This window comes from Heterodontus francisci, chromosome 22 (assembly GCF_036365525.1).
Source record: "Heterodontus francisci isolate sHetFra1 chromosome 22, sHetFra1.hap1, whole genome shotgun sequence".
NCBI lineage: Eukaryota > Metazoa > Chordata > Chondrichthyes > Heterodontiformes > Heterodontidae > Heterodontus > Heterodontus francisci.
This window is the reverse complement of record NC_090392.1, coordinates 48,447,635-48,474,290: the sequence shown is the minus strand read 5'-3', so window position 1 is coordinate 48,474,290 and position 26,656 is coordinate 48,447,635. Positions and strand designations below refer to the sequence as shown.

Below are 26,656 nucleotides of genomic sequence, written 5' to 3'. Positions count from 1 at the left end.
GTAAGGGAAATTGGATCGATATTTGAAGTGGAGGAAAACACAGGGCGATGCTGAGAGTGTAGAGTGGTGGGGTTAGTTTTGCACTTCTTTAGCAAAAAGCTGGCAGAGACACAACTGGCCAAATAGCCTCTTTCTGCAAAGTAAACATCTGGTTGAAGACTTTCCTTGAAGGGCTACTTTTTGCTTCTACATTGTTGAGTCCTCAGGTTTTCTCAGCAGTTTGCCAGCTTATCAGAGTTTTTGTAGGTTAGCACATACACACTATCCAGCAGCACCTTGTACCTGGCCCCCAAGAACATAATTAAGGAAGGACCTTTGGAGGCAGTACAGCGAAGGTTCATGAGATTTAGTTCCTGGGATAAGAGGGCTGTCCTATGATGAAAGGCTGAAGAAATTGGACCCGTACTCTGAAGTTTAGAAGAATGAGAGGTGATCTAATTGAAACATACAAGATTCTGAAGGTAAATTAAATAAAAGCAAAATACTGCAGATGCTGGAAATCTGAAATAAAAACAAGAAATACTGGAAATACTCAGGTCTGGCAGCGTCTATGGAAAGAGAAGCCGAGTTAACGATTCAGGTCAGTGCTGATGAAGGGGCTGGGCAGGGTAGACGGTGAGAGGTTGTTTCCCCCGGATAAGGGGTCGATCGTCTCGGACTGAGATGAGGAGAAATTTCTTCACTCAGAGGGATGTGCATCTGTGGGATTGTCTACACCAGGGGATTGTGGATGCGCCATCATTGAGTATATTCAAGGCTGAGATAGACAGATTTTTGACCTCTCAGGGGATCAAGGGATCTGGGGAGCAGATGGGAAAATTGAGGCAGAAGGTCAGTCATGTTCGTTTTGAATGGCGGAGCAGGCTGGAGGGGCTGAATGGTATCCGCCTGCCCCTATTTCTTATGTTCTTCTGTTTACACGACCAACTTGTTGGGAGAGTGAGCACTGATAGGAAGCCAATAGCAACAGTGTTACACTGGAGATCACTCTGCAGAAACACTGCCATTAAAATCCCAATTCCCGATGGACTGTTGTGATAAATTTTCTCGGGGGTGGGGGTGGTTTCTTTATTTTCTTCTGTGCTCTTACCCTGAAACTCCTCAACCAATCTGAACAGTGCGATATCTTCAGATCTTCTGCCTTTGCACAGTGTGGTTCCCTTTTGGTATCGTGTCCCGTGTTGCTCGTTTTATAAGGACCATGGGAGGGGCAGGGAAAGTGTGCGACAAATATTGCATTTTATTAACTGCAGGATGCTCACATGGTAGAATGTGGTTCATGACAGTGTATTGCAGTAGGAACTCGGTAGCTAAAACCCTGCTTTCGGCCCCCTGAAACTGACAGAAAACCACTTTAACAAACCTGAAAAACCTTCAGAATTATTTGTTTATATCATCTCAATACCTTTGAAGTGCCGCCACTCCGTTGACTAGTAATTCTCTGCTCGCGTTATTAAACACATTTTCTTTTTAAGCGTTTACTTTTCCAGACTGTTGCCTTGGGTTAACTTAAGTACCTGCACCGATATTTGCATTGTGCCTGTTTGCATTGTGCGGTGCTACACGATTGAAGCTCGGAGAGTTTTGTTCATCACTAGGAGGTTAAGGGGGCAGTGTTGGGATGTATAGCCTGGGGTGGGGGTTGGTCAATGTGGCTCTGTCGAGCTACTTTTACATTGGTGTTCCTGCTCCAGCTCCTCGCATTTGTGCTGTTAAATCCTGCTCCCTTATCCTGGCAGCTGACACATATAGCACTGAACCCTCAGCGGCAAAACATTCTAAGTCTACGGCCTCAGGCAAACTAATAAATATCTCCTTTCGCATACAGTAAGCAAATGATTAACGAAGGGTCATATTCATGCCCACAGGGGTTGTTGTTTCCTATTTACCCATGAAAAGCTGGACCACTTTATTACACTTTGACTGTAGGCTACTTATAATGTCACAGATGTTGAGGTGACAAAGGTGTGGAAGAGTTTCAGTATCAGTGGGGATAAAGCGAGAGCAGAGGTGGAAATAGACCGACCTCAGCTTAGGGCCAAACAGGAGACTGAGGTTGTGCCCTTGTGACTTCTGAATGAACTTTCGAGACATCTTCAAGTCACTTCCCCTAACTCAGCTCTTAGTCCTGCTTGCTGACCATCTCTCCCTGCAGTAGGGATTTGGCACTTGGAGCGAGAAGTTTCTACCGAGAGTTTAACAGGATGGATTTTAAACACAGTGACCAGTAGGACTGTCCCGTGCCAATTTCCTTGAGTTAGCAATTGGTCTTTCAACCTGAGATAAGGTTCTGCTCAAGGAATGGCTGATTTTGCGACCAGGTCGATGCGACTGTAGAAATCTTTGTGCAGTGACGACAAATTCTGTGGTCCATTCCAGGTATGATGAAGGATGTGCCCCTTATAAGAACAACAACAACTTACATTTATATAGCGCCTTTAACGTAATAAAATGTCCCAAGGCATTTCACAGGAGCATTATAAAACAAAGTATGACACCGAGCCACAAAAGGGGTTGTTAGGTTAGATGACCAAAAGATTGGTCAGAGGTAGGTTTTAAGGAGTATCTTAAACGTAAGGAGGAGAGGTGTAGGGAGGGTACTTCAGAGCTTGGGGCCTAGGCAACTGAAGGTGCGACCACCAGTGGTGGAGTGATTAAAATACAGATGCACAAGAGGACAGAATTAAAGGAGTGCCGTTTTCTCAGAGGGTTATGAAGCTGGAGGAGATTACAAAGATAGGGAGGGGCAAAGCCATGGATGGATTTGGAAATGAGTATGAGAATTTTAAAATCAAGATGTTGCTTGATTGGGAGCCAGTGTAGGTCAGCGAGCACAGGGGTGATAGGGGAATGGGACTTGGTGCGAGTTAGGACGCGGCAGCAGAGTTTTGGATGTTCTGAAGTTTATGGAATGTGGGAGACCAGCCAGGAGTGCATTGGAATAGTCAAGTCTAGAGGTAACAAAGGCGTGAATGAGGGTTTCTGCAACAGGTGAACTGAGACAGGGCAAAGTCAGGCAATGCTACCAAGATAGAAGTAGGTGGTCTTAACGATGGCATGAATATGAGATCAGAAGCTCATTTCAGGATTAAATGTGACACCAAGATTGCGAACAGACTAATGTAATCTCAGACTGTTGCCGCAGAGAGGGATGGAGTCAGTAACCAGGGAACGGAGTTTGAACTCGGGGCTGAAAACAATGGCATCAGTCTTCCCAATATTCATTTGGAGGAAATTTCTGTTCATCCAGTATTGGATATCAAATAAGTGGTCTGATAATTAAGCAATATTGGCGGAGTCGAGAGACGTGGTGGTGAGATAGAGTTGAGTGTCATCAGCATACATGTGACAGCTAACGCTGTGCTTTTGGATGATGTTGCCAAGGGTCAGTATGTGGATGCGCAATAGGATGAGGCCAAGGATAGATCCTTGGGGGACACCAGAGGTAACGGTGTAGGAATAGGAAGAGAAGCCAATGCAGGCAATTTTCTAGCTACGATTAGATGGATAAGAATGGACCAGGTGAGAGCAGTTCCACCTGCTGCATAAATAGTGCTTCCTCATTCTCAGATAGATAGTCACTAATAAATGCAATAGGGGAATTCAGAAGAAAGTTCTTTACTCAGAGTGGTAGGAATGTGGAACCCACTACCACAAGGTTTGAAACAAGACCAGCAATTTTCTTGCTGTTCTATTTACCAATTACCCTTTTTTTTTCAACAGAGTTTCTTTAGATTGGAATTTCACTCGAGGTAGTGGGAACTTTTCCTTTTTATGGGTTTTAGGGGCAGAAGATTAAGTGAGTGAACTGATGGAGTTTAATGTGGACAATTGGGAAGTCATCCACTTTGGAGCCATAAAAGATAGATCAGGGTATTTTCCAAATGGTTAGAAGCTAGGAACTGTAAAGGAATAGGGAGGAGAGAGATTTGGGAGTCCAAATACACAAATCATTTAAAGCCAGTAGACAGGTTCAAAAAGTAATCAAAAAGGACTAATGGAATGTTGGCCTTTTTCTTAAGGAGACTGAATTACAAAGGGGAGGAAATTATGATTCAGTTGTACAGAGTATTGGGCAGATCCCATTTGGAGTAATATGTTCAGTTTTAGGCACTGCACCTGAGGAAGGATATATTGGCTTTGAAGAGGATGCAGCGGATTGACCGGAATGATAACCGAGGATCAGAGGATTAAATTATGAGGAAAAGTTGCGTAAACTTGTGTCACATTCCCTTGATTATAGAATATTGAAGGATGATCTAATTGAGGTGTTTAAAATATTAAAATGATTCCAGAGTCGATACAGAGAAACTATTTCCTCTGGCAGGGGAATCCCGAACCAGCGAACCAAATGTTAAACTTAGAGCTAAATACTGTGGATTCTGGAAACCTGAAATAAAATAAAGTGCTGGAAATACTCAGGTCAAGCAGCATCTTTGGAGAGAGAAACAGAGTTAACGTTTCAGGTCTGTGACCTGGAAAAAAAATTACAGATGTAATAGTTTTTAAGTAAGTAGAGAGGCAGAGAGGGTGGGGGAATAGTCTTGGGTATGATGGAGGAAGATCAAAAGGGAAGGCCTGTGATATGGTGGAGGGCAGGAATGGTTACATGCTAAAAGGGAAATCCCATTTACACCTCCTTTACACCCATCTTTTATTTCTTATACCATTATCACCTCTTTTGTCCTGCACCATCATGCCTTTTGCCTTTTAATCTGAAGAAGATTCCACAATTAGGATGGAACGTAGGAATGGAGGAGCACAAGAGCAGGAGGAGGTCATTTAGCCCCTCAAGCCTGATCCACCATTCAGTGAGATCATTTGCGACCTCACTCTGCAAACCTGCCTTTGCCCCATATCCCTTAATACCTTTGGTTAACAAAATAAGTCTATCAAACTAAGAATTAAAATTCACCTTTGATCTAACATTGATTGCCGTTTGCAGCAGAGAATTCCAAACTTCTATCAATCCTTTCCTAATTTCACTCCTGAAAGGTCTAGCTCTAATTTTTAGACTATGCCCCCCAGTCCTAGACTCCCCAATCAATGGAAATCGTTTCTCTCTTTCTACCCTATCTGTTCCCCATAATATATTGAAAATGTCAATCAAATCACCCCTAACCTTCTAAATTCTAGGGAATACAATCTTAGTTTGTATAATCTATCCTTGTAATTTAACTCTTGGAGTCCAGGTATCATTCTGGTAAATCTACTGGCCTCCACGGCCAGTGCATCCTTTCAAATATGTGGCACCTAGAACTGCTCATAGTACTCCAGGTACTGTTAACCTGTGCATTGTATAACTGAAGCATGACTTTTACTCCCCTTGTATTCCAGTCCTCTAGATACGAAGGCTAGTATTCCATTAGTCTTTTTTGATTATGTTCTGTAGTGAGTTATCAGGGGAATTTGAAGACCACCGCAAGAACTTTGAAGTCTACAGTGAGGATTTCAAAATAGACGTGCCGAGGAACAGTAGAGGTTGGTGAGTTGGGTGGGGGCCAATGGATAGGGTACAGAGCAGAGTTTTGGATGACTTGGAGTTTGTCTAGGCTGAAGCTGAGGAGGTTAGTGCAGAGGACATTGGAGATATCCAGCCTTGAGGTGACAAAGGCGCGGACAAGAGTTTCTGTGGCAATGGGGACAACGCAACAGCAGAGTGTGACAATATTTCAGAGCTGGAAATAGACAGTTGAGGTGATAGACCATGGCTCAGGGCCAAAAAGCAGACTGAGGTTGTGTATTTGCAGATTCAGCCTGAATGAATTTTAAGGACATCTACAAGTCAGCTTCTCTAACTTAGCACTTTCTGATGCTCGTTGACAGTCACTCGCTGCATTGGGGAATTGGCACTTGGGGACAGAAGTTTCTGCTGAGAGTTTAACTGTGACTTCAGTTTTGAGCTGAAGAATGGTTTTTTAGGCAGGCCAAGACAAAGTCTGCCAAATTCCTGTTGAAAAAATAGTTCTGCTTTCCTGCTCAAGAATTCTTAACAATTGGCTGCACGGAATGAGAAGCATATTTGACAAAGAAAACTTTAAATATATCCAGGCTAATAAGGTACAGTTGAACCTCATTGGCAAACACTCAAGATCCTGCTATAGCCAGTACTCAGTTGGGGGATAATATGCACATTTCTTACCAAGAAGCATAGTTGCTAAAGTTGAAGCTTGTGGAATTGAGAACAAATCATTAACCTGGTTCAGAAACCGGCTGAGCAGCAGAAGATAGAAAGTAGGGCAATTGGCAGGATGTGAATAATAATGTCCCATAGTGATCTGTGTTGGGGCCTCAACTATTCATCATACTTATTGATGACTTAGGTGATGGGATAGACAGCCAGATTTGCAAGTTTGCCGATGACACAAAGATAGGCGGCATTGTAAACAATGTAGATGGAAGCATAAATTGACAAAAGAGGTATAAATAGATTGTGACTGGGCAAAACTGTAGCAAACTTTAATGTAGGCAATTGTGAGACCATACACTTGGACCTAAAAAGGATAAATCAGAGTACTTTCTAAATGGTGAAAAGCTAGCAACAGTGGAGGTTCATGGATCTTTAAAATGTCATGAACAGGTACAGAATACAATCAGAAAGGCTAATGGAAAGCTGGTCTTTATATCTACGGGACTAGAATGCAAGGGGTAGAAGCCATGCTTCAGGTACACAAAAGCCTGGTTAGACCACACCTGGAGCACTGTGAGTAGTCTGGGTACCATGCTTTAGGAAGGATATATTGGCCTTGAAGGGAGTGCAGCATAGCTTTACTAGAATGATAACTGGACTCCAAGTTAAGTTAGGAAGCGGGATTACACAAACTGAGATTGTATTCCTGGAATTTAGAAAGTTAAGGGTGATTTCATTGATGCTTTCAAGATATGAAGGGGAACAGATAGAGTAGATAGAGAGAAATTTTTTCAGGTGATGGGGAAATCAGGAACGTGAGGACCAAAGCTTAAAGTTAGCGCTAGGACATTCCGAAAGCACTTTTTCACACAAAGGATAATGGAAATTTGGATATCTGTCAGTCAAAAGGTTCTGGATGCAGGGAGACTGTTGGAGCTTTGAAGGTTGCGATCAGGAGATTTTTGCTCGGAAAGGGTATCGAGAATATGCAAAGATGTTGAGTTACAGATCAACAATGTTCTAATAGAATGGCGGAGCAGGCTTGAGGGGCTACACAACCTCATTTGTTCCTATATCTTTAAGATACTGACTTTGACTTGGCTCCTTACAGAAGGCAAAGACCACTCACTTCTTTCTTTGTGGATTGTAGGGAGCAGACGACTTCAAAATACATGTGTGCAGTGTCAGGAGTTTTTTCTAGTTCTGCTGATGGTGGGTGCTGGCCAGTGTAGGGCTTGCATGCACTGATACCCTGCATATGTGCACATGCAACCTGAGAAGAGAGACTGAAACGAGAACAGTAGGCAAGCAGACGGAAGCATTAAAGTGTTGACTGTCTACGTGAAGCACTGAAGGTTGGTATTGGTGGATTTTTATCTTCATTTATGTGGCACAGTTCGCCAACTCAGGACGTCCCAAAGTGCTTTGCAGCCAATTAAGTGTTTTTGAAGTGTAGTCGCTATTGTAATGTAGGAAACGTGACACCTAATTTGCACACAGCAAGATCCCACAAGCAGAAATGACTCCATGGCCAAATAATCTGTTTTAGTGATGTTGGTTGTGGGATAAATGTTATCTCGGACTCTAGTTCTTCTAATAGAACCATGAAAGCTGTTACTTTCACCTGAGGGGGCAGACAGAGCCTCAGTTCAATGTCTCAGCTGAAAGACGGCACCACTGATAGTGCACCACTCTCTCTGAACTGCACTGGAGTGTCATAGTCATACAGCACAGAAACAGGCCCTTCGGCCCATCGTGTTTGTGCTGGCCATCAAGCACCTAACTATTCTAACCCCATTTTCAAGCACTCGGCCCGTAGCCTTGTATGCTATGGCTTTTCAAGTGCTCTTCTAAATACTTCTTAAATGTTGTGAGGGTTCCTGTCTGTACCACCCTCTCAGGCAATGCGTTCCAGATTCCAACCTCTGGGTGAAAACATTTTTCCTCAAATCCCCTCTAAACCTCCTGCCCCTTACCTTAAATCTATGCCCCCTGGTTATTGACCAGTCCGCTAAGGGGAAAAAGTTTCTTCCTATCTATGCCCCTCATAATTTTGTATATCTCAATCATGTCTCCCCTCAGCCTTCTCTGCTCTAAGGAAAGCAACCCTAGCCTTTTCAGTCTCTCTTCATAGCTGAAGTGCTCCAGCCCAGGCAACATCCTGGTGAATCTCCTCTGCATCCTCTCCAATACAATCACATCCTTCCTATAGTGTCGTGCCCAGAACTGTATACAGTACTCCAGCTGTGGCCTAACTAGCATTTTATACAGTTCCATCATAACCTTCCTGCTCATATATTCTATGCCTCGGCTAATGAAGGCAAGTATCACATATGCCTTCCTAACCATCTTATCTACCTGTGCTGCTGCCTTCAGTGATCTATGTCGGCCTGGATTTTGTATTCAAGGTCCTGACATGGGACTTGAACCCACAACCTTCTGACTCGGCAGTCATAGTGCTATCACTGAACCAAGGCTCAGGCTTGTATTTTCCAATAAAGCTACGACCTGTCAATATTTGAGCCTATCCAGTCACTGCTGACTATCTGGCCTCTTGCTCCTTTGTCGTTTACCTAACTTTATGTAATTTGCTTACTTGCTACACCCCCTCTTCTGTCTGTCCTACTGACTCAAACAGCAGCCACTTGCATAGATGCAACGTAAACAGGCAGCTGCTAATTATAACTTCCAGAGCTGCCACAAGCCGATGGATTGTGTTCAGCAGGTTTGCTGTCTTTTTCCAAATTAAACATCCCTAGATGCTTTACAGGAGTGTAACCAGACAAAAATTGGTACAGGGTCAAAGGAGCTGCTATTAAGGCAGATGATCAAAACCTCAGTCAAAGCTGTAGCTTTTAAGGTGCGTTGCATAAAGGACGTGGAGAGGCAGAAAGTTTAAGGAGGGAATTCCAGAGTGGAGTGGTTCAGCGGATGGCTGAAGGAAGACGGGGAAATACAAGAGGCCAGACATGGAATGCAGAGTTTCGTAGGATTGTAGGGCTGGAGGAGGTTACATTGATAGGGAGCCTGAATCAATACAGCACGGAGTGAATCAAGATAATATATGTTAAGAGTCTGTATGATACCATATCCAGTTGATGTGCTAACTTTGTATCTGTTGACAGTGTTACAAGCAAGGGGGAGGATGAGTGCACTGTTTATTCTAGTTCCGCTTCTGCACAGGTCACAACATATATTTCAATTTTCCCACTTACCGATACGGTCAGTCATCTGCTCTGTTTTCCCCAGAATTCCCATCTTCCACCCTCCAGAAACTTACGCACGTCTAAATCTCTGCTGCCTGTATCCTAACTCGCACCAAGTCCTGTTCACCTCGCAATCCTGTGCTCGCTGACCTACATTGGCTCCCAGTTGAGCACCACCTCAATTTTAAAATTCTCGTCCCTGTTTTCAAATCTCTCCATGGCCTCACCCCTCCCTATCTCCTCCAGCCTTACAATCCTCTGAGATATCTACACTCCTCCGATCCTAGCCTCTTGCTCATCCCCGATTTTAATCGCTGCACCATTGCTGGCTGTCGAGGACTTATTTCTTTATGTGGTTCGGTGTCTAATTTTGTTTGATAACTCTCCTGTGAAGCACCTTGGGTGTTTTTGCTGTGTTAAAGGTGCTATATAAAGGCAGGTTCCCATTGTTGTTTGTGATATCATAAAACCATTAACTGTCTGGGGACGACTAACAGGGCTGGTTTCTGGCTCCTCAGCGAGCTGCGCAAACGGGCTGCGAAAACTTCACGTTGGTGGGAAATGCAGCAATTTAGAAACTCTGATGAGCTGGGCTCTCTCCATCAATACCATTAGCCCCAGCCAGAATAGAGATGATTGTGGAATTCCCTGTCAATCATAATATACTCCTGTAAGTGACTGGGATTGATTTTGCACACATAATTTGTATTTGGTAATTATCCTCCACTTGTATTTTTCTGGAAAAACAATCCTGCTTTTATCTGGAGATGTCGCTGTAGTTTCAGTCACATGTTCTGATGGCTTTAGACTCTGCTAAGTAATTGCAAAGTAAATAGATTCTGTTTGCTTTAAAATATACTCTGTGTTGCAATCCCACCCCGTCTCTAACTCATTACTAACACAGAGGTGTCAATAGTCAGTTTGGATGAAGTACTGCAGAGAATAGATATATCAAAGCAGCTCCCAGGTATTGGATAGCTCAGAAGGTAATTGTGTGTTACAGGAAAGGAAGGGGAAGAAAGACTTGCATTTAATGTTGTGTTTAATCACATCCCTCAAAAAATATCTCCAAGCCCACCACCAACTTTGCCGTGCAGTGACTTGTATGAGACAAACTCAAGTCTGTGCCCAGCAAAATTGCTCAAATGGGAATGAGAGTGGTATTCATTGAGAGATAAAGCAAAAAGTGAGAAAAAGAAAGATAAATGGGAGATTGTGATGGTGCAAATTGTAAAAGTAAGGCTATTGTGGTGGCAAAATATCTGCTGAGTGCCAAGTTTGAGGATACTGAGGAATGCATGAGCAAGTTACTAACAGGAGGAAGGGATGAGGTTGGTGCTGGTTGTATATTGGAATCAGTGGCATAATAGAGACTGTCAAAGGTGTGCAGAAGTTGACCTGGGCACCTCAACTGGTGCTGAATGGAAAACGATGTGTTTTCAGGGTTAGTGCCCATCTTTGGTAGAATGTTGATGTTTAACGAATGCGAAATGGTGCCAATTTTTGGATTAAACCAGATAGGTAAAGGGGTGATGAGCTGCCTCTCAGCTAAACAGGGTTGGCCAAGGCTATATTAAAAAATAAAAATCCTGGCGAGTTTTTCTTTAAACTAGAGCATAGATTGGGGAGGGAGAGGGGTAATGATGCAATGGGAGAGGATGTCTGGAACCCAAGGGAGCACCACACATCCCCAAGTCGCAGAGAGCTATGTGCCATTTTGGATGCGCCGTTATAGAAAGGACATTAAAGCCGTAGAGAGCCATACAGCATGGCCGGAATTTTACGCTGCCCCAGCGAGCCGAATGTGGCGGTGGTGGGGGGGTGGCGTAAAATGGAGTGGGAAGCTCCGGGAGGCCTTCCTGACCCGCTCCCGCCTCCGCCCCACTTTACGTGGGGGGGCGGGAGCGAAAAATGTGCTGCCCGTCCCAGGTCAATCAAGGCCCTTAAGTTGATTAAGTTAATTAACAGCAACTTAAGGGCCTTTGCCCACCTCCACTGGGATTTTACCCATGCCAAGCGGGTGTCCTGGAGCAAGGAAAGCTGCCCAGTAAACGTTGGTGGCCTCTCAGCGCCCCGGGGGTGGCCCCTGACAATTGGGCACAGGGTGCCCGAATGAGGGCCGCCCCTTCTTCCCCAACCACATCCAGGACCCAAGAGGCCCCCCACTTCCCCCCAAACGACCACCCTTGCCTCACTGGAGCCCGACCGAATACCCCCCTGGTGAGGCAACCCAAACTTACCTGCACTCCTGACTCCATGTCCTCGGCTGAGCTGCAGTCCCGGCAGTCGCCACTGCTCCCGGTGGCTCTGCTGGGACTAAGAGCTGCCGGGCTGATGATTGGCTGGCAGCTCAATGAGGTGGGACTTCCTCCCTCAAGCGGGTGGAAGTCCCACCTTGGAACAGTTAAAGCCTGGGGACCCGTAAAACGCGGGATGGATTGCCAAGCTAGGTGGAAGCGGATTTGACACCAACTTTTACGCTGGTGGCCAGCACCCATCCGCCCGATGTAAAATCCAGCTTCATAGCTTCACCAGGGCAATAGCAGGACGAGGAAACTATAGTTTTGAGGAGAGACTTGAGGTATCAGCATTATTTCTATAGGAACAGAGAAGCTAAGAGAAGATTTAATAACGATTATTAAAAAGGGTTTTTTTTTTTTAGAGTGAATGGAGAAAGGCTATTTATTCCAGTTGGAGAAATCAGTGATGAGGGACATATTTCAAAATATTACGAAGTGCTTTATTCAGAAATCCAGTTGGTGAGGCGTGATACTGGAGTCAATCTTTACTCAGTTTTATTTATTTACAGAGTGAAACATCACAAGCATTTACCTCCCAACTCAACCACACACTGTTTAAGCAAGTGTCTCTTTGTACATGCTCAAGGAAAACCCCAATTAATGTTCTCCACCTGCATATTATTAAATACAATTGATATATAATTGTGACGGAAACCACACCTGTCAAAATGAGACACATTAATTTCTTCATATGGAACATTATTATTTGGACGTTTACTGGGCATTGAAATAACTGTTTAAAAAATCACAGAACAGTGGCTGAAAACATGGCTGTATATTTGCATTCTAAAGGACAGTTGCATGGAGAGACAATCAGAGTACTGCCTGATCCAATTAGCCAGATGGGTTTTGTCAGTAGTGATGATCAAGAGACATTGAGGGTCATTGAATGTGTAAGAGCCATCATTCCACCCCCACTCAGAGTGTTTGGTAAGCTGTGAGGAATCCACAAATGTTGTAGGCGAGGCTATCTCAAGAAAAAAGCTAGTCACATGACTAACCTGCTAGCCAACCTGGAGTTAATTGAATTGTGCTCACAGAACAGTTTTGGAAGAGACTGCAATTGAACTTCAAGAAGAGAGCACTTTTCTCTCTCTCTCACGCAAAGTTCCAGGGATCCACAGAAGTAACGTAAGCCTCAAGACAGAAGACCAGCGAAACAAGTTTGAAAGTGTGCACGGGACCGCAACGAGAACTGCAAGACATTACCTTCAATCAGAGACTTTACATCCAACTCAAAACCAGTAACTAAATTCCATCTACTACTTCAAACCTTCCCCCGCTTTAATTAATTCTCCTCCTCTGTCTCTATTTGCATGTATGTTTATCATGTATGCATGCCAGCATGATCGTGTCGCGTATTTTTAGTAGTCTTAACTGAGTTAGAGTTTTAAGGTTAATAAACCTGCACCTTGTTTAAATCTGAGAAAACCTGTCTGGTTGATTTCTTTGCAATCACAATTAGAGAGTAGTGAACAAGGAGTCACTGAGGCGAAGCTAAAAACACTGTTTTGAAAGTTAAATCCTGTTACGGCCAAACCAGGAAAAGCCTGAGGGGGGAGGCCTAGACCCCTTTCTCACCTGGTCGTAACATAATTAACACTAAGAGCATATGTGAAGAGAGATTAGGAAACGTTTTGCTGCACCGACGGGTTGTTGAACCTTGGAATTTAGTGCAGGAAGTGGTTGAGATCGTTGCATCTTTTAAGGGGAGGTTGGTTAAATATTTAAAGCACAGGACGGAAATGGTTGGAGACAGTTGACGGACTCTTTGGTCCTTATAGTTCGAATTGTTGTAGAAAGCTTCAGTTTTGAAAAATAAAAAAAATTCCTTTTGACTTTTCAGGGTCAATCTGCCATGAAGCAGATGTGAAAAGATGACTTTGACAATCCTGTGAGCATCTTGCTGAGTGAGAAAGATGAACTGGAAACCAGGTATGGCGGGGGGGGTGCCTCCTGCGTGCAGAATGTGAGGTCGGGTGATATTGCTGATTTATGATCCTTTGATAAATCCTGGTGTATTCAAACCAGAGAAAGGGGGGTGGGGTTAAAGGGGGGTGGGGCGGGTCCAGCTATTTAAATGAGTCGCCGCGCAGGAAATCTAGCCCCATGTTTGTTGTTGGCACATGTCCAGTTTTAGCTCATGCGAGTAATTTATATTAGATTTGTTTTTTGGCACTTAGAGACTAGAGGGCTCTTGGTTCCTATATAGGTTTTATTAAGATTTCATAATATAGGTTGTAAAGATATTAAAATAGAAAAGGCACAATTATACCAACTAAATAAGAAGTTGAGAGAATCTGGCAAAGCTTGGAACCAACAAACTTCAGTGGCCTTGCTATCACTTGAGCGCGTCCAGCTTTGCTTGGAGAACGTTCCAACATCTCCGCTTTAAGTTCAACCTTGTCTAATTAATCTAAAATTTGTTCTTACAAGACCTTGAGCCTGTTTTCAGCTCCCATATCAATCAATTTCAAGGTTTCCCAAGTCAGGCAGCCGTCTGCTGACTCCCACATACCACACCATGGCTAAACATATAATAATGCTTCCCAGGCCAGCATCCTCCCATAAACATGAGACAATAAAGTGGAGACATAGGATGGGATTGTGGGTTTTGGGTCGGGACCCCGATGTCAGGATCAAATGAGGGTCACAACCCCGCACTCTGTGGGAAACAGTCACCCAGCAGTGATTTTCCCCAAACTGACCAATTAGTGGCTAGAGGGCAGGCTCCGTGTCCAGTTAAGGGCTCTCAAAGCTGAAGGGTCAATAGGCGGCCCCCCCCCAGCTCAGAAGGCGATTGAAGCCTGCAGTTCAGGGAAGGGAAGAGGCACCCTTTCACCAACTTTTTAAACTTTTAAATTGAAAAATGTCTTCAGCTACCGGGCCACATTGTGGAGGGGGAGCCCCTGCACAGGGGCGGCCTGCAGGCACAGCTGTAGCTAGGCAGGGAAGGAGCTCTGGGAGGCCACCTCCAGGTGTCTGGCCTACTCCCCAACGCATTTGGGGGCCCAGAGGCCGACTGGAAAATTCCAGTCGGCCTCTGACAATAGGCCTTAAGTGACCAATTAACTTCCTTTAAATAAAAACAAGAAATGCTGGAACCACTCAGCAGGTCTGGCAGCATCTGTGAAAAGAGAAGCAGAGTTAACGTTTCGGGTCAGTGACCCTTCATCGGAACCCTTCAGTTCCGAAGAAGGGTCACTGACCCGAAACATTAACTCTGCTTCTCTTTCCACAGATGCTGCCAGCCCTGCTGAGTGGTTCCAGCATTTCTTGTTTTTATTTCAGATTTCCAGCATCCGCAGTATTTTGCTTTTATTTTAATTTAACTTCCTTAGTTGGCTATCCGCTGCTTGCGGGCATGTAGCCCTGCTGACCCCTGTCCTGCCCTCTGGCAAAATGACCTAGGGGTGGGATGCTGCCAGCAAACTGACACGGCGGCGGGCACCCGTCCAGCATTCACCCATCCATCTCTGCCCTTGCCCCCAATGGGGCCTAAAGAAATCCTGCCCAGAGTGTCTCACTATGTGGCATCTATCAAGGACAAACTAACTTCAAAAGAAAGACTTGCAGTTATGCAGCGGCTTTCACGACCTCGGGACATCCCTAAGTACCTTACAGACAATGAAGTTCTTATTAAAGTGTATCACTGTTGTAATGTCAGAAAATAAAATGTAATATAATAAATTTAAGTGATGTTCAGACAAGGCCTGTTGATTTTCTTAACAAGGTGAACAATTGCATAGAAACTAGCAGCTAAATCTTTCCTTGCAGTTGACCTAACCTTTGGGTCCGATTTATTTTTTCAAATTTCAGTAACATACATAGATTAATGATTTGTTGGCTGACACATCTGTCCTTCAATAGTTAATCCATGCTTCAAGTCACCAAGGCTGTCAGCCTCATTCCATGGCTTCTGATTAATATTAAATCAAAGTGGTGGATTTGACATTAAAAATATTCAAAATTAACAGAATTCTGTTCAGGCAACACTGGTAAAAGCAAACTTCTACACAGTCCAAAAGTGTAAAATTACGAGGACAATTTATGTAAACTTAGCTTGTATTCACTTGTATTTATGCAGTGCAAGAGTGATCTATTTTGAGATGTTAACATACAGATAAACTACTTTCCCTGGTGGCGGAATACAAAACAGTCATATAATAAAATTCGAACTAGGCTGTTCAAGGTGTAAAACCACAATGTCCTTTTCTCACACAAATCATATTAGAAACTTAGACCTCTCGGTGTCAGCCTACTACCGGCAGCAGTGTCGTTTGCTGCCTGTGAGATGTGAATTGCTGGCCTGCCACCTATCAATGTTTTATGCAAAAAGGACATTTTCATTTTTGCAAAGGAGACCATTGAGTTAGCTGGAGCAGCACACACTATTTGACCTCCCGATGTACAAGCTCCCAGTGCCCTATGGCCTTAAATCTAAGTAACAATTTGAGCAGGCTGGTAAGTGTGGACACGCTTTGCATATCTGAAGACGCCGGTACTGACAAATGCAGCCTTTCATATTTTGAGCTTCAGTTTACCCAGAGTGAAAAGATATTGGGAAGTTCCTCTTTGAGAATTACTTTCCAGGTTTACGACACCCAAGAATTTAACGAAAGGGTGTCTAAAACGAAAGAAGGACCTTACATTTATGTGGCACCTTTCATGACCAATGCGATTTTCAGCAGACAAAACACTTGAAGTGTAGTCACTGTTGTAATGTTAACTAGTTTCAGCTCTGTATTGCACTTGATCGTGTCGATATGGTTTCACTTTATATTGTAAGCACCTCATTGCGATGTGGATGAATGGGACAGTAGAAAGTAATTTTTCCTTATCTCTTTTTTTTTTATAGATTGTTCTAAGATCTTTCAGTTTCTCTTGGTCATTACAGTAATTGTTGTGATGGTGATCCTTTCCCATCTGACACTGAAGGCGAATTTTCAGTAAGTCTCTCCCTGGAGCTTCTTTGTACCCCTCCCAGCCTCATTGGGAATTGAACAATGCTGCATGTCAGCAGGATTAAAGGAACCCCTCAATTTAACAAGGTTATATGGAGAGACCAGAGAATCTGGGATTGTTTTCTTCAGAGCAGAGGAGATTAATGAAGGTCTTCGAAATTATGTAGGGTTTTGGTAGGGTAAATAGTGAAAACCTTTTCCATTGGCAGGAGAATTGGTAACCAGAGGGCACAGACAATGTTCCCTCAAGCTCTGAGGGAGCGTGGCTGCATAGCAATCATAGAAACATAGAAAAATAGGAGCAGGAGTAGGCCATTTGGCCCTTTGAGCCTGCTCTGCCATTCAATACGATCATGGTTGATCATCCAAACTCAGTACCCTATTCCCACTTTCTCCCCGTATCCCTTGATCCCTTTAGCCCTAAGAACTATATCTAACTCTTTCTTGAATATATTTAATGATTTGGTCTCAACTGCTTTCTGTGGTAGAGAATTCCACAGGTTCACCACAATCTCGGTGAAGAAATCCCTCCTCATCTCAGTCCTAAATGGTTTACCCCTTATCCTTAGGCTGTGACCCCTGGTCTTGGACTCCCCCACCATCAGGAACATCCTTCCTCCATCTAGTCTGTCCAGTCCTGTTAGAATTTTGTAGGTTTCTATTAGATCCCCTCTCATTCTTCTAAACTCTAGCGAATACAAGCCTAATCAATCCACTCTCTCTTCATACGTCAGTCCTGCCATCCCAGGAATCAGTCTGGTGAACCTTCACTGCAATCCCTCCATAGCAAGAACATCCTTCCTCAGATAAGGAGACCAAAACTGCACACAGTACTCAAGGTGTGGTCTCACCAAGGCCTTGTATAGTTGCAGCAAGACATCCCTGCTCGTGTACTCGAATCCTCTCGCTATGAAGGCCAACATACCATTTGCCTTCTTAACTGCACCTGCATGCTTACTTTCAGTGGCTGGTGCACAAGGACAGCCAGGTCTCGCTGCACCTCCCCTTTCCCAATCTATTGCCATTCAGATAATCTGCCTTCCTGTTTTTGCCACCAAAGTGGATAACCTCACATTTATCCACATTATACTGCATCTGCCATGTATTTGCCCACTCACTCAACCTGTCCAAATCACACTGGAGCTTCTCTGCATCCTCCTCACAGCTCGCACTCCCACCCATCTTTGTGTCGTCTGCAAATTTGGATATATTACATTGAATTCCCTCATCTGTATCATTAATATATATTGTCAATCGCTGGGGCCCTAGCACTGATCCCTGCGGTACCCCACCAGTCACTGCGTGCCACTCGGAAAAAGATCCGTTTATTCCTACTCTTTGTTTCCTGTCTGCCAACCAGTTCTCTATCCATGTCAGTACCTTACCCCCAATGCCATATGCTTTAATTTTGCACGCTAATCTCTTATGTAGGACCTTATCGAAAGCCTTCTGAAAGTCCAAATACACCACATCCACTGGTTCTCCCTTATCAATTCTACTAGTTACATCCTCAAAAAATTCCAGTAATGAATCTGTCACACAGGAACAAATGGGTCATGCACAAGCGGCGGTCCCTTGAAGATGCGTGCATGCGCAATCACGTGGCAGCAAACAGGCTGCGCACAGTGAAGGGAAATTAGAGGGAACGTTGGACACAGATTTAAAATAATTGGCATAAGAACGAGTATTTTTTCTGACACGCGGTGAGTTGTTACAATCTGGAAGGCAATACTTGAAAGGGTGGTGAAAGTAGATTCAATAGTAACTTTCAAAGGGAATTGGATAAATACTTGAAAAGGAAAAACTTATAGAGGGCTATGAAGATAGAGTAAGGGAGTGGGACTAATTTAAAAGAGCCAGCACAGGCATGAAGACTGAATGGACTGCTTCTCCGCTGCGTGATTCTGTGAGAACACAGCATCTGAGTGTGTCAATGGGATGCACTCCCTTAAGGAGCTAGATTTCTCAAAATAACCACATTTTGAGATGAGTTCAGATCATTTTGATTAAGATTATTCATGTCCTGTGTAACTGCAGGGACATGATGCTTGTAAATGGTATATTACAGGACAGTCTGTGCTAACTGCTGAGATTTTGTAACTAGCCTTGTCGAACTGCTGATGGCTGTATTGGATCACCAGTGACAGCAGAGATAATGGGAATGTCCTTCTGATTTGCCTCCATTAGCTCTGTAAACCCTCTGCCTGGAGCTTGCACTGTGCATTACCCGTAACCTAAACTCGTGCCAAACTACTTTTTTTCTATTTTAGGGATCACATTTGTAACTGATATCATGCAGACTCAGTTCACAACACCTTTTTTTTGGGGTTTAGAATTTTGCAACACAAAAAAGAGTGGTGCAGTGGTTAGCACCGCAGCCTCACAGCTCCAGCGACCCGGGTTCGATTCTGTGTACTGTCTGTGTGGAGTTTGCAAGTTCTCCCTGTGACCGCGTGGGTTTCCGCCGGGTGCTCCGGTTTCCTCCCACAGCCAAACCCTTGCAGGTTGATAGGTAAATTGGCCATTGTAAATTGCCCCTAATATAGGTAGGGGAATAGAGGGACAGGTGGGGATGTGGTAGGAATATGGGATTAATGTAGGATTAGTATAAATGGGTGGTTGATGGACCGCACAGACTCGGTGGGCCGAAGGGCCTGTTTCAGTGCTGTATCTCTAAATAAAAATTTTTAAAATGAGGCCGTTCAACCTGTCTTGCCTGTGCTAGCACATTTGATTCTGCTTCCGTCCCTGTTTCTGGTTGGGCATTTTATAACAATCCTTTTCATATAAAAAAAATTAATTCTCCTAACCCCCCCAACCTGCCTTTTTGGTAAAAGTGCTAAGTTTCTGCTGTTGAGGTTAGTCGCTGTGTTGCTGCTCCAAAGCTGTGGGGATTCTGTATTGAGAAAGGTATTATCCGTTTGCATATTTCTCCCTCCCCCAGGCTGCTACTTCACTGCAGCTAAAACTTTCTACTTGTTGCATTAGCAGGAACTGCACCACTTCCTGTCCTATTACATTTCTGACAGTTCCAGTATTATGATTTTTGCTTTCAAGATAAAAACCCTAATGTTTCATACTTGGTATAAATCATGTTTCCTGTGTTTTGATATCTCCAATCTAAAAAGATACTCAGAGGAACCTACGCTGAGCTTTGGGACTCATTAGCCAGCTGCTGAGATTCTACGATTCTATCTATAACGAATACCAGATTCTGGTTCGTCACTGCTGAGCAAGAGCTGCTTCTGTTGGTTTAGCCACCCCCTGTGTCCATGGTGTGACAATAATACTTAAACTCTCATGAAGGTGGAGTATGACATCTGCTCTCCCATCAAATACTCCCAGGGCAGGTATAGCACTGGTTAGATTACAGAGTAATCGAATCTCTACATCAACAATGTGCCTCAGCTACAACCTCAGAACCTTCTGCATGTGTGGTGGCTTTTCATACCACCTGTGCTGTGCTATTTCAGTGTTGAATTATGGTATGATTACTGCAATATGCTGGGCCTTCTTTCTGAATCGTTGCTGTCCATGTGAGGTAGGTACACCTACAGTGCTGTTAGGAAGGGAGTTCCAGAATTTTGACCCAGTGACAGTGAAGGAATGGCGATATAGTTCCAAGCCACGATGGTGTGTGACTTGGAGGGGAACTTGCAGGTGGTGGTGTTCCCATGCATCTGCTGCTTTTGTCCTTCTAGGTGGTAGAGGTCGTGGATTTGGAAGGTGCTGTCGAAGGAGTCTTGGCGAATTGCTGCAGTGCATCTTGCTGCCACTGTGGTGGAGGGAGTGAATGTTGAAGTTCAATATGAAATGTATTGAGATTGTCCAAAGCCTTTTTACCAGGGTTCATTGGGAGGGAGTCCTTCATCCCATCAGAGTAGGTTGGGTTGAAGACAAGAGCTGAAAGCTCAGGGTTTAATAGGCTGTGCCGTCCTGGTCCCATCGCTTATGGGGTGACAGCTTTTGTTGTGTGTTTAACACTTGTCTCTGTTCAGTTACAGTGTGGAAGAAAAGCACTGCCAAATTGGGTATTCAAACGCATGCAGCAAGCAAGTAATATCAAAGTAAGTCACCTCTTTTACCACCACCTTGCATTGAGCTCTACTCTCCAGATTTTCTGATTGTGCCTCTGCCAGTTTTAATCTCTTGCTCATATTTTTCTTTCAGTTTCACCAGAAACACTCAGTTATTTTTACGTTTAAATGATATTTGGTGGATGCCGCAAAGCTCTGCAGTCAATGAATTGCCGTATGGAATTAAAGGCAGCGGTGAGGAAACTTTGATCGCTCTACTTGGTTTCCTTTCCTTGTATTCAAAATAAATAAAGAACAGGGAGAGAGAGAGGGAGGGAGTGGGACAAATCTCTGAGTGCTGAGGCCAGGAACTTGAGTCTTTTTTTTTACTGCTGATGCATTACGCTTCTGCTTTGGAGTAGACCATGTTTATTAATAAATATCTGTTTCAGTTAACTATTTTATTTCCTTTTTGGATTAGTCAGACCTAACCACAACCAGACTAGACTGTTGTGGTGAAAGTCTCCACCATTTGCAGTGCAGTTTCTATTGAGTGTGGTCCCACAGTATGAAATGTCCCAAATTGGCACTAAATGTGAAATTTCAGACTGCGCAAGAGTTAATCTGGGACAAAATGTCTCACTGGTGTGGTAGGGCAGCTGTTCTTTCTGTGGCTACAACTGAAGCAGGTTGGCAGGGCAGAGTATAGGGAGGCTTTGCTTTAGTTGGGGCAGTGTTGCATCTGACCTGGGAGTGCTTAATGTGGGCAACTGGTTGCCTGTAACAAGAAAGTGTTCGGCTCCCGCAATATTATCATCCTTGACCTTATCCGCAAGAAACAAAATATCAACTAAAAGTTCAATTCTACAGTTTTGAAAACCATCCAGTAGTAATGTGGAACGGACTGCAGAGCACTCGTAAAATCTAGCTGATGCTCGCATGCTTTTCTAGACTGACTTAAAAGCCGTGCAAAATGCCCCAAAAATTAAGTATTTACCCAACATGAATTGGACTTTAATAGCCCATGCCTTAACAATGAATCTGATGTTAAAGGCAATCATTTAGCAACGAACAGTCGGACAGTAAACTCAGTTCATTGGGTAGCACTCTCACTATAGTCATAAAATGATACAGCACAGAAGGAGGCTATTCGGCCCATCATGCCCTGTTCTGGCTCATTGGAAGAGGCACTACCCAGTTCCACTGCCCTTCTTTCCCCATAGCCCTTCAAAGTTTTCCTTTTGAAAGTTATTATTGAATTTAATTCCACCAACCTTTCAGACAGTACATTTCAGATCATAACAGCTCGCTGAATACAAAAAAAAACTCCCTGTCTTGCCTTTGGTTCTTTTGCCAATTATCTTAAATCTGTGTCATCATATTACTGGAAACGTTTTCTTCTTATTTACTCTATCAAAACCCCTTTGTGTGTTTGTCAGGCCATAAGACTCTTGGCAAGGTTTTGTCACATTCACTTTGGTTCTGTATGGTTTCTATAGCATCTTTTACTTTTGGACCGCAGTTTTTAAAAATTAAATATTCTCTCACCTCCCATCTGCCTGAGATCGCTGGTGTAAATGTTGTTAATAACACAGGGCAATATGTTACAAAATTGCACTCCTGGTGCAGAGCTTTCCCCATTGGGAGTTCGTGTTGGGAATTTGAGAGCATGATTTCAATAAAGCGACTTCACACATTGGAACAGAAAATCTGCCCCTTCATGTCCTTCCTGGGGGCGGGGATTTGAGACAATGTGTTATTGGCCCTGCGAAAAGGTGCAGGGGTCAATAACCAGGGAGCATAGATTTAAGGTAATTGGCGGAAAGATCGGAGGGAAATGGAAGATAAATTTTTGCATCCAGAGGGTGGTGGGGATTTGGAACTCACTGCCTGAAAGGGTGGTAGAAGCAGAAAATCTCATTGCATTTAAAAAGTACTCGGATATACACTTGAAGTGCGGTAACCTATAGTGCTACAGACCAAGACCTGAAAAGGGGTTCAGGCTGGATGGCTCTTCCTTGGCCAGTGCACATACACAATGGGCCAAATGGCAGCCTCCTGTGGCATAAATTTTCTATGTTTCTATGTAAACTGCTGCAGCCTAGTTCATCAAGGACCCAGTCTAAAAACCTGAAGGAAAGTATTAAAGATTACATGGAGAAAAGGGTGGAGAAATGGATCCAAATAGATGGCACTGGTATAGAACCAACACTGATAGGCCAATGATCCGTGAACCTGTTTGGTTTACTGAAGGCTATTTTAAAAGGCACTCAAAACTGAGGAAAGGGGAGTGGACTGATTCCAAAGCCATCCACCCTCAGGCCTAATCTTTTGTTTTTTTGTGTCAATTAAAAATAAAATGGCTGTAAGTTAGTCTGGGGAAAGGATTAACAAATTTCTCCAAATGAGTGTGTCATTGTGAACCTTTCACTTTCCTTCCAGAACAATCTATTAACAGGATATTGGCCAAAATACAATATGACATGCCTGAAAGCATAAGCAGGTAAGTTCTTCATCGATGCGGCATGGTGATATGTTGTACTTGACTGTGTATGTGGTTTATAGAATCATACAGCACAGAGGAGGCTATTCGGTCCATCAAGTGTACACCCGCTCTTTCAAAGAACAATCCAGGTAGTCACACTCCCCTGCTCTATCCCTATATCCTTGCGATTTTTTTTTTTCTCCTTCATGAATTTATCCAATTTCTTTTGGACGGCTACTATTGAACTACCCCATTGGTCAGTGCATTTCCGTTTACTAGTCATGTAAAGAAGCTTTTCCACATATCACCTCTGCTTTTGTCAATCACCTTAAATCTGTACCTTCAGATTGTCAATCCTTCAGCCATTGGAAACTGTTTCTCTTTATTTACTCTAGTTAAAGCTTTCATAATTTTAAACACTCTTTCAAATCTCCGCTTAGCCTTCTCTGCTCTAAGGAGACCATCTCCAGCCTCGCCAATCTATCCATGTGACTATAATCCCTCATCCCTGGAACCAGTCTAGTAAATCTCTTCTGTACCCTCTCCAGAGCCTTCATGTCCTCTTAGAGTGTGGAGCTCAGAATGTTTTATAAAATTGAAGCTCTGTGCCACAGGTGCTCACTTTAACTACAATCATATCGAATTTCAACTGGGCCCGACCCTTTAGTTGGCTCTGACTGGCAAGAAACTGATAATCCAACTCCGAGAAGTGATCTGTAGGAGATGGAGATACCAGTTGCAGCAGATGGTCATCAGTGGAACTGGAGTTAGGTCCTGTCATGTCTGTTTTAGATGCAAATGCTTTGCCAGAGGAAATGGCTGAAGTATAGACCATTGCGTTATTAAAGATGAAGCAGAGATTTAGGTCAATGGGGAAAGAGCAAGGCTGTGGGATTAGTTTTTGATTGCATTGCACAGACAAAATGGGCCGAATGGCTGCCTTTTACGCTGTAAACCTTTACAGGTGGTTTCAGTTTAGTCATTGTACTGAGGAGCGTTTGTTCATTGACGATCTCTTGTCTTTTGCCAGACTGACTTGTAAGAGATGTGTTATCATCGGCAATGGATTCACTCTGAGAAATAGCTCCCTCGGAGAAACAATCAATGAATATGATATTGTCATTCGGTGAGTGATGTACAACTGCTGCGATTATCTGCTTTTTATGGATATCTTTTCTTCTGCCTCTCTGCATGAGTGAGCAGACAGGCTATCTGCTTGTTGGCTGCTAATTGTGGCCAGAGTGTGTCCTGAAATGGTTTCTGTGCCAATCTTCTTTCCTCCTTCTGCTCTGAAGGAAGCCTCAATGCTTTCCTTGGATACAAAAAGAATAACAACTTGCATTTATATAGTGTCTTTAATGCTTCAAGGTCCTTCGATAGAGCGAAATCAGATATAAATTGACACTGAGCCACGTACAGAGATATTAGGACATGCTACCAAAGAGGTAGATAGAGTTTAAAGAACGTTTTAGAAGAGGAGAGAGAGAGAGGCAGACAAAAAGTTCCAGAGCTTAGGGCCGAGGCAGCTGAAGGCATGGATGTCAGTGGTGGACTGAAGTTAATCAGGGTAATCAGGGATATTCCAGAGGCTAGAAATGGAGGGATGCAGAGGCTGGAGAGTTGTAGAGCTGGAGTTATTTACAGAGATAGGGAGAGGTGAGGCCCTGGAGCTATTTGAACACAAGGGTGAAAATTTGAAATTGGAGGTATTGCTGCACAGGGAACCAATGTAGGTGAGCGAGCACAGGAGTGATGGTTGAGCAGCTGAGGTAAGCCCCTTGCCGCGTGGAAGAATAATGAGCACGAACTACTTAGCTACCAACCCATGGCATGGCACACTGGTGCATTAACCCTTGCAAATGTTCGAACACTGAAGAGCCTTGCATTAAATCCCTGACAGCAGCGTTAAGGAGTGAGGAGTCACGAGTTGTAAGTCCTCAATCTTCATTAAATATTGCAGAGAGTCACCACGAGAGGAGGCTTGGTATTTGACTGCGGGAGGGGAGGGCAGGGCTCTGGCCTCTCTCAATTGCGGTTGAGTATCATTAACTGAAGGATGCTTCCCCCTGGAAACTCTGGCACTGAGACACAAGGCCTGGGGTGAAGGGCCTTCAAGGGGATATATTGAGAAAAGGTAACTTGCGAATAAGCATGCTTATGATGTGTTATGTTGTGTGGAAGTAGGCCGTGGACTTACAAATTGTCTTCTGTTTCATTGGCACAGAATAAATGATGCTCCTGTCCAAGGCTATGAGAAGGACGTCGGCAGCAAGACCACTCTGCGTTTCTTTTATCCTGAGTCAGCGACCGTGGAACCCAATACCGAAAACAACCCTGGCACGCTGCTTGTGTTTTTACCCTTTAAGAAAGTGGATGCCAACTGGCTGAGGGAGATCCTGTATAATGAAAAAAGAGTTGAGTGTGGACTATTGTTACAGATGATCCTGCCAGCTGGTGCTATTAGTTAACTGCCAACATAGAATTTCCACTGAGCATAACGTATAGTGAGTCCCATGGATCAGTGGAAACTGTCAGACTTAAACTAGTGGCAGAGAGTTTGTGCTCAAAGTTTTGCGTCATTGGTATGGTTTGTGGCAAGGTGCGAAATGACTTCCTGATGGGATGCTTCCAAACATTGCGTGGAACTCTCCCATTTAATTTCCCTTGTTGACGGGGCTGATAATTGCCTTCCTTACTTGACTTCCCCACAACATGGCTGTCCTGTACTGCTTGTCTTGGCTTTTTAGCTCCCAAGATTGGAAACCATGATACTCAGAAGGGTTAGAAAGAAGTGCACTGATACTTTGGACTGAGGGCACCAGTTGGGATCAATGATGTCCACTCTGGGCATAGATTTGGGTGGTGCCTTCACTCCCTGGTGCTTCACTGTCAGTTAATATGGAGCTAGTCATTACTGTTTGGTGCGAACTGTTGTCGGCCATGCAGCACTGCAGTTCTCAATGGTGCCATCTGTGGTCTTAGTACCAACCAACACAGAGCCACTGAGATGCCAAAGAAGCACTGCTTGGCCAATAGCTGGTGCCAGAGCTCTTTAGCAATTTCCAGTGCATTTTGATGACTTGTAATGGACTGTTGGTCAGCCATAATCGAGCTAATCTGAATTGGTCCTAACACCAGGACATGTGCAAGGGTAGGGTTAGTTTATTCCTCAAAGATGTTGGTCTGCTTTAGCTAGAATTATCTGATGGACAGCACAAAAGGAGGCCCATTGAGTCTTCTGAAGAGCAATCCAGTTAGTTCCACTCCCCTGGTCTTTGCACAAATCTATGCAATTATTTTCTCCCAAGTATTTATCCAATGCCCTTCTGAAGGCTACTATTGAATCTGTATCCATACCCTATCAGCTAGTGCATTGCATATTCTAAACATTCACTGCATAAATTGTTTTTCTGATTCTTTTGCCAATCACCTTAAATCTGTGCCCTCTGATTATCAACCTTCAGCCACAGAGTTACTGTCATCTTTACCATCGGAGCTCTGTAAGATTGCACTGTTGGCTGATGCAGTTCCCTCCATGGCCTACACTCTCCCTGC

At 43.8% G+C, this 26,656-nt stretch overlaps 1 protein-coding gene across 4 annotated transcripts in view; it reads left to right on the top strand.

Annotated features, from left to right (window-relative positions):
• st3gal4 (ST3 beta-galactoside alpha-2,3-sialyltransferase 4) overlaps positions 1-26,656 on the top strand; it is a 38,209-nt gene that overhangs the window by 791 nt on the left and 10,762 nt on the right. The window contains exons 2-10 of one of the 4 annotated variants that reach the window (XM_068053793.1): positions 7,281-7,485; positions 12,677-12,880; positions 13,483-13,571; positions 16,495-16,585; positions 20,599-20,667; positions 20,771-20,871; positions 23,059-23,119; positions 24,132-24,227; positions 25,326-25,515. In XM_068053793.1, the coding sequence (XP_067909894.1) occupies positions 13,556-13,571; positions 16,495-16,585; positions 20,599-20,667; positions 20,771-20,871; positions 23,059-23,119; positions 24,132-24,227; positions 25,326-25,515 (624 nt within the window). In that variant the 5' untranslated portion in view covers positions 7,281-7,485; positions 12,677-12,880; positions 13,483-13,555. Of the gene's footprint in view, positions 1-375; positions 581-7,280; positions 7,486-12,676; positions 12,881-13,482; positions 13,572-16,494; positions 16,586-20,598; positions 20,668-20,770; positions 20,872-23,058; positions 23,120-24,131; positions 24,228-25,325; positions 25,516-26,656 lie in introns of those variants that run through there. The other 3 variants (XM_068053794.1, XM_068053791.1, XM_068053795.1) reach the window with 3 other exon arrangements.